Source organism: Pipra filicauda, unplaced genomic scaffold (genome assembly GCF_003945595.2).
Source record: "Pipra filicauda isolate LSUMZ 115617 unplaced genomic scaffold, ASM394559v2 scaffold86_size2582843_pilon, whole genome shotgun sequence".
Classification (NCBI taxonomy): domain Eukaryota; kingdom Metazoa; phylum Chordata; class Aves; order Passeriformes; family Pipridae; genus Pipra; species Pipra filicauda.
Window position 1 is genome coordinate 1,546,877 of NW_024105053.1, and position 18,997 is coordinate 1,565,873.

At 35.9% G+C, this 18,997-nt stretch overlaps 1 protein-coding gene across 16 annotated transcripts in view; it reads left to right on the forward strand.

Annotated features, from left to right (window-relative positions):
• SPEF2 (sperm flagellar 2) overlaps positions 1 to 8,381 on the forward strand; it is a 78,507-nt gene extending 70,126 nt beyond the window's left edge. For 10 of the 16 annotated variants that reach the window (XM_039390755.1, XM_039390763.1, XM_039390764.1 and 7 more), the window contains 2 exons: positions 1,392 to 1,580; positions 1,708 to 2,059. In XM_039390755.1, the coding sequence (XP_039246689.1) occupies positions 1,392 to 1,580; positions 1,708 to 1,959 (441 nt within the window). In that variant the 3' untranslated portion in view covers positions 1,960 to 2,059. Of the gene's footprint in view, positions 1 to 1,391; positions 1,581 to 1,707; positions 2,060 to 3,560; positions 6,481 to 7,045 lie in introns of those variants that run through there. The other 6 variants (XM_027745598.2, XM_039390760.1, XM_039390765.1 and 3 more) reach the window with 4 other exon arrangements.
• The last annotated feature ends 10,616 nt before the right edge of the window (positions 8,382 to 18,997 follow it).

Below are 18,997 nucleotides of genomic sequence, written 5' to 3' on the forward strand. Positions count from 1 at the left end.
CTGAAGGCATCCTAAGTGGTTTTCAGCACCAAATTAAGAACCTAAATCTTTGTTTCCCTGTGGGTGTTTACATGGGATCTAAATATCCCAGTTCTCACTACGAGTACTGGAAATTTAGTAAATATTATCAGTGGAATATTCATCAATGAAATATAAAGAGCTATGCTGTTCACCTCTAAGAAGTCTTCTAGTACAGTTTAGGTAGCTGGCTTATATGTAGGCACTTATACAGCTGCATCTCATTTGTCTCTTTTCTTTTTCTTGTTTCGTGCCAGTAATTGTAATGACTTCTCATTGGTAACTGCCTACAGAAATGCATCTGAAACTTTCATGCTGTTAGTAAGAAAAGCTCAGACAATCATATTCTTGAGACTTCTTTAACTTCATAGCAAAGACCCTCTCACTTAAAATGTTTAACTTTTAAGTCTCGATAATGTTGTTGGCTATGAAAGTCTGAAAGCTAAATGTAAATGATGCAGTGGGAGACAGAAAAACTTCAGTGCTGATATTTGTGTAATCTCAGCTATTGTGTGTTAAAAAGACTGTATAAATGACTCTGCTCCTCTTGTGTTCAAAATTACACGTATTAAGGCCTAAGGCACATAGCACAAGTGTGACTGAATCTCAGCAGTCTCTCCCTCCTAATGAGGAGAGAAATGGTTTGTTCAATTAAATGGCAATTTCCTCCTGTTCTTAGTTGTTAGTCTACACAGTGGCATAATCTAGTCAAAGCATTGTTCACCTGTGTGGGATCCTTTCTCGTCTTTGTGCTCACAGATCTCTACAGCGGGTTTGGTTTTGGTTTTGTTTGGGCTTTTTTTCTCTTTGACCAGCCCTTATATCACCACAAAGCTAACTAGTTGCTTGTTTAAATAAAATTCTAAGTTTTCTGCATAAAACAGAAAATCTCATCTTTTTCTGTGGAGCTGCTGAGTCTATGTTAACTGTTGGCCAAAATAGAGTTCTTGCAGTGACTCCTTCATTTGGACTAGAAAATTCCTACTGTTTTATTCATGTGAACATTCAGAATCCTCAAGTTTACTCCTTATATAAACACAAAGTTCTTGGTATTGTAATTTGTAGCTATTAAATATTTTTATGTTTTGTTGCTCTGAGAAATATTAATTTTTCTGTAAAATGTTGGCCACATTCATGGAAAAAGCTGTTTATTAAATTTCTGCTAATGCCAACATTATGGATATTTCTGGACTCTTAAGCTCTATTCCTTCATCCTACAGTGCAGTAGATAATTTTGTGTGAGTTGATGATTTTTGTTTTGCAAGAACTTAAGTTTGAAGTGTAATCCATTGATCCTTAATGAATGTTTAACTGAAACAGATGATCTACTGACAGACTATTTGTCTCCAAGTATTATACATTAATTTTCTTAGGATTCTCCATACCCCAAAACGTTGTCAAATGAGAAGACTTTAAAAGAAAATGAAAAAGAAGTCTTGAATTGCACCGGTGAAGGAGTAATTTCAGTGGCAACTCTATTCAAAGTATTTCATACTGGAGGAAGAAAAGATCAAGATAATCATAGATTTAGCGATCTGGAGAAGGCAGGCAACTATGATGAGGTAGGCAGATTGATTCAAAGAAGGTTTTGTAGCTTGCATTATATGTTATATAAATACCTGCCATAATCTTTGCTTTTCCACCAATTTTTTAAACAATAAATTGGCTATGTATTATTTTTTCTTTAAGCATTTCGTCAAAATATACAAAGAATTAGATATTGAAGATCTGACACCTATTCCGGTTGAACTCCTTTTGATTCACTCCTTCATGAAAGACTTGATCAACAGCTATCAAGGATATAAACTTCATGTGAGTATTGCTTTTTGGGACCAAGAACTTTGTAAGCATACGTATTTAAATTTGCATTATCCTAGAAATGTAGATGTAATTCGTGTAGATGCTGCCAATTTGCAGTGTAGATCAGCTGTACAGCTGTAGGTTAGATCAGTTGTTTTCTTGTCCGTGAAAGGCTGCGCTGCTTTCTGACCTATTTTTTGTACACATCTGGCTGGCCTGTAGCTGCCTACAGCCTTGTCACATCCAGCATTTTCTACAGCCTTGTCACATCCAGCATTTTCTACAGCCTTGTCACATCCAGCACTGCCTTTCTCCTTACCCATAGGAAGGATACTGGTTGTGTTATCTTCCCAACAGGATCATACTGCAGGACACTACAGGATATGTGATAGGTCGTGTTCCATCCCAGGCCAACTAGGCTGTGGAAAAGGGCATTCGAAGGTAGTGGAGGACCAAGTGTTCTTCCCTGCCATTCTCTAGAGCTTCCCTCTTACCTGCACCTATGCTTAAACATGCATTAAAACAGTTGCACATAAGGCAGGTTTGAGCCAGAGTATAACCCTATTTAATGTGTCAAACTGTGGCAAAAATACACGATATATGGGGTCTAAGAAAATAGTGTGAGACAAGATGAAAGGATGCTTGCATTTGCATGCCCAGAGTTCAAATATAAACAGTCTTCACGGGTTTGAGATGATCACCACCAAGGGCACAGAGCGTCCCACAAAATCTGAATAAGATAAATTATACTTCAGGATTAACTTGCACATTTTTCTGAATTATATTCATCACTTGTAGGATGTGAAGTGCCCGGCATTTATTATATCACTCATAATTGTTTTCAGTAAAAGATGAGATATAAGAATAAAAGAATACATTTACTCAGTCAAAGTGAGGGGTAAAAATTAATTTGCTATAATAGGAAGAGATAGAAAAGGAAAATATAAGACGAAGACAACACAACTGAAGATTATAACTTTCAGTGGGTATCCTGCCTATGTTGACATCTCAGCCAGTTTGGGAAGACAGACACCATGGAATGTTAGGTCATTCCTCCCTTTCCTTCCTTTTTCCTTCTTCCTGACCTTTTTAATTTATTTAGTACTTTGTTTTCTAATTTGAATTCTTTTTCCATCCTCACTGAATTTCTTGTAGGCCAAAGCATTTCTTGAACCAGTTGTCTGTATGTGTTCCATCTCAAGAGTTGTTCTGCACACAAACACCTCACTGACTTTGTTACATTTAACATAATGCAACCTCTTCATGTAGACCAAATGTGATGCAACCTAAAATAATACTTAACTAAGGTGTAAACTGAGAAAAGCCATATCTATATGCTTGACTATTTACAGCAAGGGTGACTTTTTTTTTGAAATCTCTTCACACTAACCAAGAGCTGCAAATAAAAAGCACAGCATCTATTCTTTATTAAAATTTCCAGTCTTTCTTTACGACTTTTAGGAGGAACTGTTATATAGCTTAAAGAGTAGACTGTAGTACACATTGAAAATTTATTAGCTGCCATTGATCACCTATGTTATTTCTGGCTGGTAGGATATATTCAGAGCACTTCAGTTATAAAAATTGTCACTCTGTGAGAAAAGCTGTAAGATAGTGTATATGAATCTTGGCAGTAGCTGAGGGTTTCAGTGTACATATTCTAGCCCAAAGGAGTTTTCACCTCTTGTTTATATGTTGGTATCATTGCACTTAAATAATATATTTTTCCACTTTTTTGGCAGGTTTGTTTGATGCCTGTATCTCCTGACTGAACAGTTAGGTGATGCAGAGCTTCAGTTCTCATTTGTAATACTTTAAAATGCTCTCGAAAAGGCTTATGCTGACTATCTCAAATACAGTACTCTATGGTTTCTATACTTAAACCAGAATATTTTATTCCTTGACTGTATTGTTAAATACAGACTGCTGTTTTATGCGTGAAATCAACACTTCACAGTCTTACTTTCAAGTTCTGACTAACTGGTGAAGAGTTATGACCACAAGTTCTTAAATCAGGTTTACAAAAAAGTCTTATATTCATCAGCAAACAAGCATAGAGACCCAGGGGCCATTGTTATAAGTACATTACAATTCTGGTCTAAAACATATGAACTCCAAGAAGAGTCTTCCTCTGCCAATTCCATATTTGGGGAACAGGTAAACTTTTTTTCTTTCCAAGACATTGCTGAAGTAAGTAAACAATATTTTACCAACAATTATTTCTTCAGAAATTCTCCTGAGAGATGTCTAAAAAAACAAAATTCAACCGCAGTGCTGTTATTTTGAGATCATTTACAAGATAAATATAGCAAGTTAGGGTGTGGTTTCTAAAGTTAAAGTGTTTCTACTAATGCAGTCAGAAACATCAGAAAATAAAATCTTTTGCTGAAAGCTATAAGTGGGATACCTAGCTTACAATTTTTTTGAGTTAGGACACCTAATTCCTTTGGATCTTGATGATCTGTTCAATTTTAACCAAAACTATCTCTCATAAAAATATTTTTTCAAGATGAGATATATTCTTGTCTTTTGAAGGGATTTTGTTTTCTCAGTTCAGGTACCAGTGGGTTGTCAACATCCTACATGATGATGACCTTTCTGACCTTTCAGCCTTAGTAAAAATGTCAACAAAGAATAAGCTTGGAAATTCTATGACTTTTTCATCTGGTCTTTCCTGTCCTGATTACAAATCTTTCTGGTCCTGACTAGAGCTGTCAAGTGGTTTGCCATTAGCAACACATATTTTTTCTGCTTATCACATGAAATTTGTTACTTAAGAGTAGTTAGATGACACCTATATGTGTATGTTTATGAATACACTTCATTACATTCCAAATTAAGTTTTCTTGAAATACCTTTGATAATAAATGAGACAATATTTTTATTAGACCAACTGATTCAGGAGGAAGAAATAAGCGGTTCTGCCTTTTCCACCGCATGGGTTTGTCCGTTTGGTTTGTTCAATTAAAGGGTCTTCTTCAGGCCCTATATTATTTATTGTTACAATTGTTCCATCTGTTCTGAGACTGTCACAGATACAGAACTAGAGAAACAATCACACATTTCAGTAACGCTGCATTTTGATTCCGATAAATTTAAAGGAAGAGCCTGGGATATATTCTGCTTCTATAATTTGTAGTGCTTAGTGCAGTATCTGTTAATTTGAGTGGACTACTTTCTTATAATTACTGAGGATAACAAGGTAGCTTGATAATTAGAATTCAGTTTATTGATATAAAAATATTATGCATTGGATAAATTATGTTACATGTTTTATCCTGCTTTCAAATCCTGAATAGTCTTTTTTAAAAAGCTCTGGCTTTGAAGATAGGGATATCGCACTGTCTTTCTATGCATCCGTGTTTTGAATACATTTAACATAGGCCCTTACATTATGCTTATTCCTTCTAAATTAATTATCATATTATTGTTATTGTTGTTAATTCTGTTAATCATTTCGATAACATAACTCAGATATTTATTCAAATAGGAATTCCACTGAAATAAGATTTCTGTTAATGTATAGTTAACATGTCTTTATCAAAAAGTTTTATTGGTGTGCTGAGGAATTATTACAAAACCTATTTATACTCACAGCAGCCATTTGATGTTACAGGACTCAACAAACATTCAGAACTCCACATATAACTTAACAAAGCAATCTGTTCATACAGATTATATTCAGTACATCTTATGACCTGGACTATATAGTTCATAGTCAATGCTTTGACAGAAAAAAGCACTGCTGAATCACTGTCTAGTCATAGGCTGTAGTTGTAATACTTGTGAAACTTGAGAAGCTTTTTTCATGTGGTGTTTTAAATGTCTCAGCGTGCAAGAAAAGGAAAATTTAACACAGTGTTTAAATACCTAGTTTAAAGAGGAGACCTGTGTTATGCTTCTTTTTATCATGTATTTCATCCCTAAAAAATCTTAGAAAATGAAATGTACAGGAACAATATCATTTCTTACATTCAAAAAATATAAAAAAATTTATTTTGGAACAGTAAGTTTGCTTCATTAAACACAAAGTAAATCAGTTGAACTACTGTATCTGCAGTGTTTGACAGTATTTAAGATTACATTTGCTAATATTTACTGTTGTGGAACTGGAATTGAATCTCCCTTTTCTGACTCAATGTGCTGAAAAGGGCCTTCTTCCACTGAAGTATTTCTTTGAGTCAAAGATAAACATTAGTGCTGCCTTCTAAGTCAAATGACTGGTAAAATTTTCTTTTAACATGTTTCTGCTGTATTCACTGAAATACTTCTGATGTTTTGCAAGCTTGTGAAGCATCATTTCCATACAGGCAGTTCTTGCTTTTGAAAAAAGGCTGTCTCTTCAAAATATGCACAAAATATATATTGAACTATATATCTGAATTTAAACTAATTTATTTTATAAAAATTCTGACTGTTAATTATTTTTCCAAAGGAAGAAATATGTTTACTGACAATAATGGAAAATTCTAATAAGTTAAATTACTGTTTATCTCTGTACTGAACATTCAGCTTGGGGTTTTTTTTAAACCAAAAATTCCTTGTTCATCCAACTAAGGCAGTGAATAAAGTTGCTAAAATTGGAAATAGAGCAGATTGTGCTAATACAAAATTATTGAAAATTAACAAATTGAACAATAAAGAACTGAACACAAAATCAAACTAATGAGGGTATATATTCTTCCAAATGTTAATTACTTATTTTCTTTTATATCCATTTCCTGGAATTGTTAAATTCAGCCTGAAATATGACATATGTGAAAAAAAAAAAGAAACTTTATTGGAGAGTTTGTCTTCGTATGTTCTGAATAACATTTACTGGTTTAAACAACAGTTTTAATACCTCTCTTTAGGGACATGTTTAAGCTGATGTTTAAGATCTCTGTTTACTTTAAGAATTGCATTTTAGCACATTGCAGTTTTGTAAAGCCACCAAAGGCAATGAGGTTCTGGGGATAATATGAAAACATCATCTCAGTGATATTAATACTTAAGCTGACTGACAGCACTGGTTTTAGTGCTCTTCTGGAAGAAAACTTCTGTAACCTGGGGAACATGTAACTTATCTCCTCTGAAGTTAGTTTTTCATCACAATCTTCTAGTCACTAGTTAGAAAGCTCACCCTGTGGAAAGAAAGCTCACCCCAGGGTGTTATTATTACAAGTTTTAAGGTGGATCAGGCTGCAACATGGAATGACCTTTTAACATTTCTTTTTCCTTTTCATAGGACGTTAAAATCTTTCTCCAAAGACCTAAACAAGCACATCCTGCTGATGGGGGGGAAAAAGCGTTAAAACATCATTAAAACATACATTAAAAACATCAATGTATGAAAAACTGTTGTTCATGAACATTAAGAAATATTTTTTTTAAGTTAGTAAGAAATGTGTCTTACATCTCCAGTCCTCTCTTCCATGAGTGAGGTTTTTTTGTTTATTGTTGTGAGAGCAAAATCCCATTGCAATTACACATTTTCTGTTACTTTAAATTTAAAAAAAAACCAAAACCACCAAAAGGAAAGGTTATGGTTTGCTCATGTCAAATAGTCTAATAATATTTCTAAATAAAATTAAACCAATTTCTGAATATAAATAGAGATGATAATGTGTTCATTAAGAGTTGGTTTAAGAAAAGGAGATGTCCAATTCTTCTAAGTAAACTAAGATATCTGCTCACTTTTTGTTATGTGTATAGTTTAATATTTAGTTAAGTAAATGTTGTAATCAATTCTTTAAAACATGTTGCAATTTGTAGCAAATAAAATAAGTAAATGAAAACACTGCTTTTTTAAAGATCAGCATCAACCACCCAAAAGGGCATGAAAATGGGGTGCCTGTTGGCAGTGGAGATGATGACTCTTTGCTATTCAACCTTTCTATTTCTAACCTTCCACTACATCTCAGTTCTGCTACTACATACTAAAAATCTACAGGCTTTTCCTCCACTGCAGCACCAGGCAGAGCCCAGTGGTGTGGGTGGCACAGGATCACCTCCCCTCACAGCATGTGGCACAGACATGCAGCAGCAGGGCAAGCGGCACACCATTTGTGGTTCCACCGCTAATTTTGCACATCACATCAGTGGCTACAAGAATAAGGGGAGTTCCACACCACTGTTTTCAGTAATTGACCAAGAGTCCTTTTTTTATTCACCTGGTATATTCAAGGACACCGTGTTCTCCAGACAAATGTTGCAGATTTTCATGTGTGATGCGTATTTGTAAAACTCTCTATGGCATACCATGACACGTAGAGGATGTTGCCTTCTCTGGCAGATTAAGTAGAGTCTTGGTCAAATGCCCTCATTTATGGCTGAAGTGGTTGTTTCTTCTTCTATATCAAGTCTGACTGTTACTGTTTTTTTCTGGAATTGTTCTGGAATAGATTTCAAATAAATTTTCCTGTTGTTAGGATGTTTGTGTTTCAATGTAGTTTTATTCAACTTTTCCATTTTCTTGTGTCTGGTGATGGCTAACTATAAAATGATAGGAACTGGTTTTTCATGGAACTTTGTGACATGCATTTCAGAGCACTCCTGAATTAAAAATCGAGATATCTAATAAATCTTCAGTTTTCAGTGGTATTCTTCTGATCTACCGTTTCAAGTTTTCTGAGGACTAAAGATAGGAAACAGGTACCTGTGATTATCTGAACTCAGTATAGCATCTAATTTGTAGTCTGTCAGCTGCCCAAGATAGTAGCTAACAGTGGGCATTCTACATTGTTTTACTAGCCTAGAAATGTTATTAATAAGTAAATAATTCCAAGATGCCTGGTCATATCTGAACACTGCTCCTTCATTCTGGAGTATATTTTTTTTCTGGATTCAGCATTACCCTGGTAAAAATTGCACAAAATATTTAAAGGTTACTTTCCCTGATTTGATTCAGCAAAGCAGTCAAGCATATGATGTTCTCTAAGAATACAAATAGTCCCATTGAAGTCACATAGGGAACCACAAACCTTTCCCCTTTGCTGAGAATGCCATCTGCAGAGAATGTTTTTTACATTTTTAATCTGTCTTTATTAGTTTTTAGCCAAGTATGTATGATACTGTAGTACTTGCATAACAGTTGCTGATGTCCCTTATGAGGTTTCTAGATTGTCTTCTTGAAATGTAAAAAAATTATCTGTTCAAAAAACAGTAGTAGCATACAAAAAAAGATAAACTGGCATAGTTAAGGTTAGACAGCGACTAACAGACCAGATAAATAAATTTATCTGGTAGTAAATATTTTGTCAGATTCTTAGAACCTGATGTCAATAATGGTGGGTTTATTTCTTTGTTGATTAAAGAGAGTAAAATTTTGAAAGGAAAGTTAGTCTAGAGGTAGCAGATCAAAGCATTTATATGTGATATACTAATCTCAGAATAGAACCCAGTGAGATTATCATTTCAGGCAAATAATGTTGTATCTCTTCACTCTACCTATTTTGTCTAACCACACCGGCACAGAAACAGATGTAACTTTGTTGTGCCCCCGCAAACCATGCTGAAACCTCAACATCCTCGTTTTACTTGTGACAACAGACTTTATGATGCGTACAAATTAATCTGCTTTGTTACCAGAATCATTTCTTCACATAACATGTACAACTTGGTCAAAATTTCTTCCCCAACATTTTTGAAAAATTATATCTATCTATCTATACTCATACAAGACTCCGGTTTTTTACTGCTCTTATGAAAATATTACATGGATAGAAAAGAATTGCAGTGCAGCTCTCTACCTTTTGCGTGTTTCATAGTCTTTAAATTGTGCTTTTGTTCCAAATAAAACTAAAGAAGGCTAACTAAGAAACTAACTAAATAGTTTCTTAGTGAAAGCCAGCTCTAATTAGTAAGTGTTAGATTCTGACTTTGCATGCCGGAGATCTCCATGTGAAAATAAAAAGGCATTATTTTCAGAAAGCTTGCCTACAGTCCCTAAACCTGAATGAGGGAATAGGGAACTTCAGCTACTGGAAATCATAAATTTCTCTTTAGGTAAGATTTTGCAAGTATTACTCCTTTGTCATACACTATTTATATGTTTTACCTATGGCCTAGAATGGGACATAAAATCATTACTGATAAAGTTTGAAATTAAGTGCAGATTGTGCAGTGTCAAGTAATGAACAGTAAAGTGGATTCCAAGAAATGTCAGACTTCATGCACTGCTCACATACTCCTCTATGGGAAAAGGAAGGTATAATTTCAAAAGCAAAGGACATATCCCCTGACAATAACAACTTATTTTTGTCAACAGTTACTACTTGAATATAACTGAGCATCACAATAGTTATTCAAGAGACTTGGAGTTCCCAGCCAAATGCTGGTACCCAGGCGTGAAAGAGGTTCTTGTTTTTATGAAGAGGGAATGCTGAGTAGATTTGCATTCAGATTTGGTAGTGTAGTTACTGTCATATCATGTTCAGTTTTCTTGTCTACAGTTCAAGCTGGATGTTGGAAACTGGAAAGTGTTCAGAGAATAATGTCAAGAATTATGGGAAATCATATTTTGTATAAGAAAATTCAAGGAACTTGGTCTTCTTACTTTATCAAAGGAGAATGTAATGGGGTTTCAGGTATCACTTTTACAAATTCCATGTGAGGCATCTTCAAAAATAACAGGCTTCAAAATAACAAGCAGATTTTTAATAGGAAGTAGATTGACTGCTGTAGCAACTAGCTAAACATGCCATTTTCCTCATCAGAGTTATAAAATCAAGATAGATAATTCTTTTAGATCCAGGTTGTGACAGGAACTAAAAGAATAAATAACTGCATACTTGATGTTAAAATACATAATTAAAAACTAAACCTGAAAGATTAGTTTTGCTTGCAGTTAATTGTATGCAACGTGCTTGATCCTGTTTTCCCAGCCTGATATCTTTTAATGTTCTGTTTACTCTTTAACTTCACTAATGTCAGGTATTCTTGTGTATGCTCCATAGAAATGCTTGGATAGTTTGCTTCAGAAAAGCTTACATTATCAATGCTCTTATAATAATTAAAATTACTTGTAATCCATCCCCGCAAAAATCTTCTTTCAAAAAATCTAGCAAACCAAGAGATTCTGCTGAATTAGGATATTTTCTACACTTCTATTAACTTGCATAAAATCTCAACATTTCATTCTGTAGAGAATTCAGGCTCCATATTAGTCTGTTTCAGGGCTATGACCCATTCCTTTACATAAGTAAAACCCCTCAAGGCTCATTCCTCAGGAAGCAGAGTGTGGTACAGGGAGATGCAAAATTTTGCAAGCAACCAGAACACTTTTAAAGACAGTTTTGTTTTGGCTTGGTTTTGGGTTTTTTTGCTTTAAAATGAGGCTGTGTGATGTCACCTTGTCACCATAATAGCAAGAAAAGTTCCTCAATCTGCTCTGTGGTCCTTACCTCAAAATTTCCACTGAGCATGAGGTTCAGACGTGGTTTCTTTTTGTATTCTTCATAAGTGAAGCCAGCTGTTTAATTAAAAACCTCTTAAGTCTGCTGAATTTTCTTAATGTGTGAAGACAGCTAAAGGGAAGTTCTCCAAATCGTTGAAAGAAGCATAGAATGATAGATATGATCTAAAAATCAAGCATACTGCACAGACTTCTTTGCAGTATTATAGTTATGAAATTAAAGGAATATCAATCTGAAAAAATCAAAAGATGTAATACAGTTCACTTTATCAGTAAAAATTACCCGTGTTGATACTATTTTTATTACCTCTGGTAGATTCTTTAACAAATACTCTTATTTATAAGTAGAAAAGCAATTGCATTTAATTCTCAGTTTTGCAAAATGTCCTTGACAGTGGGAAATAAAATATTTTCTGTTTGTTTTTAAATATTATGTATAATGAAAATTCTGCAGTTCAACACCTTATTGTAGGACATCCCTGAAAATTCAAGTAGGAAGGTGCAAAAGGCTGTCCCTCTGAAACGAGTAAGCTCTCACAATATAAATGCTGGGGGGATTTCTAGCTCTGCTGGAAAGCTCTGCTAGCAGCTCTGCTGGAAAGGGGATGTTGGTGGACTTCAAACTGAACTTGAGCCCTGGGAGCAAAGAGCAATCTTGGCATGTATCAACTGGAGCACAACTAGGAGTAGATTGAGAAAAGTCCTTATATTCAAGCAGTTAGCATTCATCATGTTTACAGTGTGTGTCCAGTTCTGGACCTCCCAGTACCAGAAAGACATCGACACTTACATTCAGGACTTCTCATTTACATTCAAGACGTTACATTCAAGACCTTTCAGTGTCATGGCTTCAGTAGCAATGCTTTGGACATCCTTACCCTTCAGAACAGCAGAGCTTTGACTTAGTAGTACAAGGCTTGACAAGCTTCTAGCTCATGTCCTTGCTACATTAACATAAGAAAAGTGCGTGCCTGTATTTTGAGAAAAACTTGTACTTATCTTGCACTGTGAATGTCATACCTATTAAATAAAAAGTAGTAATAGTACCTGTCAGTAACAAAGAATGTGCCCACGCACAATTCATAGTTCAAGTTAGGCAAAACCTTCAGTTTTCCTCTTTTTTCTTATGACAGTGGTTCACCTGTTCTTTGTTTCCAACCTGTGTGTGTGTATATATATATAAGCATATATGTACACATTTATACATACATATGCATATATATATATGTACACACATATAAATACATATGTACATAGAGAAAGCTAAAGCTTTCCTTGCCTACTTACAGATGGGAGTAAATTTTCACCTGAAGAAGTTTAATTGCATCCTGATTAACCATTAATTGCAGCTTTTCCAGCAAATGACATTCTGTGCTCAAGATGATTTTTGATTTTTTTTTTTATTTTTTTTTTTAAATGTACAGCATTGTAACTGTTAAACTCATAATCTGATCCACTGGAGAACTTCACATATATTATTATAACTACCATAAAGTAAGTTTAGGAGAAGGTCTTGATCATAGCTGGTCCTGTGGAAGTGTTTCCAGTTCACCATAAATAATACTTAATTATGTCAGTGTAGGATTTTCATTGGACATTTTTAATTTGTAAATGGAAATAACAGCATGTACAAAAATCAAATCAATATTGCCAGTATTTTAAAAACTGCATGTGCTGCAATCTCTTGGAATTCAAGGTTAGTGTACTCAGGCCTAGATTAAACATACAACAGAACTTTGCAGTACTGTGACAGTTGATATTCAGATAGTACATGTTGCAATTAATTTAGCATCACGTTTTTGTTCTTAACCTCATAATGATTAGTAGTGACATATTGAAATCAGAATTTTTTTAAATTGGATATGTCATTCACATTTTTTCTGAGAGAAGCCTAAAAGGGAGGAAGGGAGGTTGTGGTTAGGGTTCTGTAGTAAGGATATGTCTCACAGAATCATAGAATAATAGTATATCCTGAATTGGAAGGGACCCACAGGGGTCATCAAAATCCAACACCTGGCTCTGCACTGGACACACCAAGAATCACACCATGGTGCTGAGAGTGTTGTCCAAGCACTTCTTGAACTGTGTCAGGCTTAGTGCTGTGACCACTTCCCTGGGGAGCCTGTTCCAGTGCCTGATGACCCTTTGGGTGAAAAACCTTTTCCTACTATCCAATCTAAACCTTTCCTGACACATCTTCAGGCCACTCCCACTGGTCACCAGAAAGAAAAGATCAGTGCCTGCCCCTCCTCTTCCCCTCACAAGCAAGTTGTAACTGCAATGAGGTCTCCCCTCAGTCTCCTCTTCTCCAGGTTGAACACACCAAGTGACCTCAGAGGCTTCCCCTCAAGGCCCTTCACCATCTTTGTTGTCCTCCTTTGGATGCTCTCTTAGAGCTTAATGTCTTTTATATTGTGGTGTCCCAAACTGCACACGGGACTCAAGGTGAGGCCACCCCAGTGCAGAGCAGAGCAGGACAATCCCCTCCCTCAACCAACTGGTGATGCTTTGCCTGATGCCCCCCCAGGACACAGTTGGCCCTCCTGGCTGCCAGAGCACTGGTGACTCGTATTCAACTTGTCATCAACCAGGACCCCCAGATCCCTTTCCACAGCACTGCTCTCCAACATTTCATTCCCCAGTCTGTACAGACAACCAGAATTGACTCACCCCAGGTGCAGAATCTGGCACTTGCCCTTGTTAAACTTCATATGGTTGGTCATTGCCCAGGCCTCTAATTTGTCAAGGTCTCTCTGCAGGGCCTCTCTTTCCTTGAGGGAATCAACAGCTCCTCCCAGTTTAGTATTGTTTGCAAACTTACTTGGTATCCCTTTGAGTCCTGCATCCAAGTAGCTTATGAAGATGTTTAAGAGCACTGGGCCTGAGATGGAATCAAGTCAAGAGAAATGTAATATGGAGGTGTCAAAACTGGCTGCAGGTTAATTAGCTGGTTCAGACAATGGAATCTTGCTAACACAAACAGAGGCTACTCAAAAATCAGCACAGTTTTGTCTTTTCCCCAGGCAAACTATCCTAGTTCAAATTGATCTTTCTTCAATCTGGTTGTGAGGAAAAAAGAAGAAAAATCTCTCTTATTTCAGTCTTCCCATGCTCAATTATAAACTTAAAGGGTTAAAATGTAAGACTCCTTAAAAGATCCAAAACTGAGCAAAGGAAGGGCTAAAAGGTGGCTTCTCAGAAACAGATGAATTAGAAGTAAGAAACAGGTTTCCTCTTCTCTACCACTACCCACATCTGAACATACAAACAACAAAAACAATGGTAAGGTAAGGAACAAAATGAGGACAAACTCAAAAAAAAAGAAAAAAAAACAGAGCTAGTACTCAGATAAAATCAAAGATTGTTTCCTACCATGAGTTTGTTTTGGAGCATTTATATTCATAAGGTGAATTTTTGTCTCTACTAAAGTCAGTGGACCGTTTGTTACTGATTTCAAACTAAACCAAGTCTACATCTGGAGATTGACCTTTGATTGCAAGAAACTTCATCCTAAAGGTCTCAACAAAAGCCTAGTAATTATTCTTGGCAGTTTTTAGAAAAGTGTTCATTTGTGATTGCAAGAGATTATGAGAAAGAGCATGCAGAACATCAGACACTGATTTAATTTAATGCTCTCCTTTCAGAAAATATTCCCCTCTTATTCAGGTTGAATTCTAACTGCATGGTCCAATGCCTTTGTTATGCTTTGTGTTCTAAGCTGAAAAGCCTTCTTTCTTTTGGAAAGCCAGATGCAGTGATCAAATGTTTTCTTAATTTTTCACTTATAGAGAAACAAGTTCTGATACCTCTCACCATATGCCTATATAGACTTTTGTCTATATTACTGAGTTCACATTCTGGAATCAAGCATCCCAGGCATCTGGTCAGACTACTGAATTTATGTGAAGCCTATCTAGAAATGAGGTATTACTTATTCCTCTCCCATTTTCTACTCTATCTCCCTGAAAAATTGCTAACAAAGCTTTCAGATGTGTTTTTAAAATAGAAAAGGCCAATTACAAACAAATATGTTACTAAGGTTTAAAACACCCTTAGAAAATTAGTGAGTCCATATTATTGCAGAATATGGACACAGTTTTCTTTAAGATATGCTATTGACATCAGCTGTGCTCTGCCTGGACTTGGGGGATTTGCGGGATGTGCCATTTTGGATATTTATGTTATACCATGTGTTCCTTCACTGGTTAATATCTGTCTAATAATATAATATAAATAGAATAAGACTTAGTATCTTGCAGCTGCAGCTTAACTTCCCTAATTTTGATGCTGACACATACAAGTCTTTAGCTTACAAATACAGGAATGTATTATGAGAGCATGATTGTCAGCACTTCACTACCGAACACATGAAGGCAAACTATTTAATGTAGAAAAGCAGTTTAATTCATTGCTAGTGAGTATTACAGCTGATCTTTATCACATTAATGCTCTTGGAGGCTTAGGTATGAAACACTGAGCTCACATCTAAGTTAGTTTTATATCTGCATATAAGTGGTCTAAGCATTCTCAGAGTTGGAGAACAGGCTAAGCTGTTTGGATTTAGGAATTGTAACCTGTGTTTTCATATCTGCTCTATTCATTTGCCCATTTTAATCTGCAGGCAAGTGTTGGTACCAGTACTGACTAAAGTTACTTACCTGCTCTCTATTTAGAAATGAAAACTCAGCCTGACATAACAAAGGTTTACAAATCCATACATTAAATCAGGTTGAATTAGATTTGTTTGGCAGGAGTTGCACAGTATGTTAAAAGTATTTTACCAGAGATTTTCAAGATATTGAAATCATCAATGTGCATTGATCTTTTAGTGGAGCTGGCTGTGTTAAACTATTGCTCCTGAAAAGGCTATTAGCACAAATGAGAGTTGCATACACAATACAGAAGCCAGGCAGGTTTTTGGGATGTCTGGCTAAAGGTTTTGTTAATTTCTATCACAGGCATAAAATGTTTTGCACATTAAATACTTTGCCTTCATGTAAGGAATGCCACGTGTTTTCTATAGTGAAGTGCATTCCTCTGTTTATAAACTAAAGACTTGGTGTGTCAGCATCAAAAGTGTTGATAGGGATTTAATGAAGTTAAGCAGCAGCTGCAAGATAAATAAATCAATCTTATTCTAGTAGAAATGTATTATTAGAGAGGTGTTAATCAATAAAGGAACACACAGTATAACATAAATACACAGTAAGCACAGCATGCACACAGATGATTTAGGTAAACAAAAGCATGTTTAAGGGCTTAGTGAGGAAAGAATCTGTATGCCTAAAAAGAAAGTATCAGTATATGTTATTATATTACTTCTCCTTAGCCAAAGAATGCATGGGCATGAAAAAATAACTTGGAAAAACTGGAATACTTCTGTAAACTAATGAAGAAGAAAGCGCAAGTTTTATATTACTGATTTTTTTCTGTGCAAACAGAGAATATATTGTAGAATTTCCTGGAATATCCTGGCTGATAAAACAATTGCGTTCAGCCAGACATACAATTGAAATAAACAGGTAAATGGTATTGGAGGGGGAGATACATAATTACACTTCCAAGGAAAGGCATGTCACTGTATGTTTTCTTATTTCTGTTTACAAGGGCCAAATGCAGGTGTGCTGACCTGAAACAGAAGATGGTGTACTCCCAACTTGCTCTGGCTTTCTCAGTTAATGCTTTGACAGGTTTTGCATCTCTTGCTCTAGAGCCACATTTCACTAAGCAGGACACTGCGAGTTGACCTAATTTGATCTGAGTAGGTTGCACTTCTAACACACTCACAAATATAAACTGACCTAATTTAGGTCATCACGCGTTACTGTGGTTAAAAGGTCCCTGCATTACATTCATTGTCAGGCTTATTTGAAAGTGGAGGGCTTTGGAAACTTTTCAGACAAACAAAACAAATGAAATTACTGTCTCAGTAATTGCTGTAGCAGCAGTGACTCAGATATAATAATTTACATATTTGAGTTTAACCCGTGTTTTAAACATTTGAAATATCACCAGGAAACTCCAGGTCAGGTTTTTTCCTCCTATGTGAAAAGATACAAACATATAGTTTGTCAGTCTTGTGCAGTGCTGGAGGATCTCTTCAGCCTCTTTTTCACAGTCTTATGTGGTTTGCAGAATCAATAGCATTAATTAGTAACTTATTTTTTTGCATAGACTCTTGCCTTTGTGCAGTCAAAAGGGAAGAAAAGGTTTGGGAAGGTTTAGGAAGGTTTGGGAAGGGAAGGGAAGGTTTGGGAAGGGAAGGTTTGGGAAGGGAAGGGAAGGTTTGGGAATGGAAGGGAAGGTTTGGGAAGTGAAGGTTTGGGAAGGGAAGGGAAGGTTTGGGAACAGAAGGGAAGGTTTGGGAAGGGAAGGGAAGGTTTGGGAAGGGAAGGTTTGGGAAGGGAAGGTTTGGGAAGGGAAGGTTTGGGAAGGGAAGGGAAAGGGGAAATGGGGAGGGGGAAGGGGGAGGGAGAAGGGGGAAGAGGGAAATGGGGAGGGGGAAAAGGGGAAGGACTGTGCATCTTGCCAAGCATTAGATTTTTCCATGTTCACCTGTGAGAAGTGAAACTTCTTCAAAAGACAGAGATTTCTCTTGTGCGATTAAGCAACTGTAGAGTGCTGATCTATGAGAAACATGCAGACCACAATCATTCATTCCCAACATGTACAGCCAGCAGCAGGTTGTCTGCATGCTAGTGGCTCATTAGATAAAACAGTTCTAGCACATAAACCACAGGCAAAAGTGTCACGTCGCACCCACACCTATCTGAACCACTCGTGCTCCTTTAGGGTAAATAAAAAAATCTACCTCAGTCAATGTTTTTTTCAGAAGTACCTTTGTTTACTTTTACACAACAAAACAGTCTATCCGGTAGTGTGTTTAAATGAAGACATGGAACAAGAAATGGTAAACATGGATTTCTGTATCTCTTTGAAGATGGGAAACCATCTATAAGAGCTGAGTTTTAATCACCTGGAGCTTATCGTCTCAAATAGCTATTGTAGACTATCCCTTCAGATGTAGTAAATTCTTGCAGCTGATTTGAAGGCACTAGATTTTTGTGGTTGTACAGTAGATGAAAGGCTTTCAGAACAAATTGCATGACAAACATCATTCACAGAGCTTGATGTCAAATCCATCACTTATTGCCACAGTTATTGAAATTGTTGTTTTCAAATATTTTTTTTAAAAAAACTTAGCTCCTTTCATCTTTGCTAGGCATTCACCAATCCAAAGATATGGCAATGTACTTATGATTCATATACTTAATTGAGGTTTTGCAATACAAATTTTAGGTTTGTATATAACAGTCCTGTATATTTTTAGTAATTCTCATGGATAATTTAAATTACTGTAACACTCCTGTTAATGTGGGGTGACAAAAGGGAGGGAAATGAGCTACAGGTATTCTAATTCATACATTAATAATAATTCAGCCTTGCACATCCAATTACAGTTGTTTGTAGCAACTAACTAAACAACAATTTTCAAGTGGTTATATAAAAATAACGTTATTCTTACAAGTATTTGTTAATAATAGATTAAGAGAAGTCGACTGCTGGAAACTATCTTTGCCTCACTGGTGGCTGTGACAAAAATCAAACTTGTGCAGGAAGACATCCCCCTTGCAGCAGTGTTCCACTGCCTCTGAGCAGAGGAAGCAACATTTATAGACCTTGAGCACTAACAACAAATCAGATATCAAATTTGTTTCTCTTTCCAAAATCTCTATTCTGAGGCTTTCTAGCCCAACTAAATAATCAGTTCAAATCAGTTAAAGT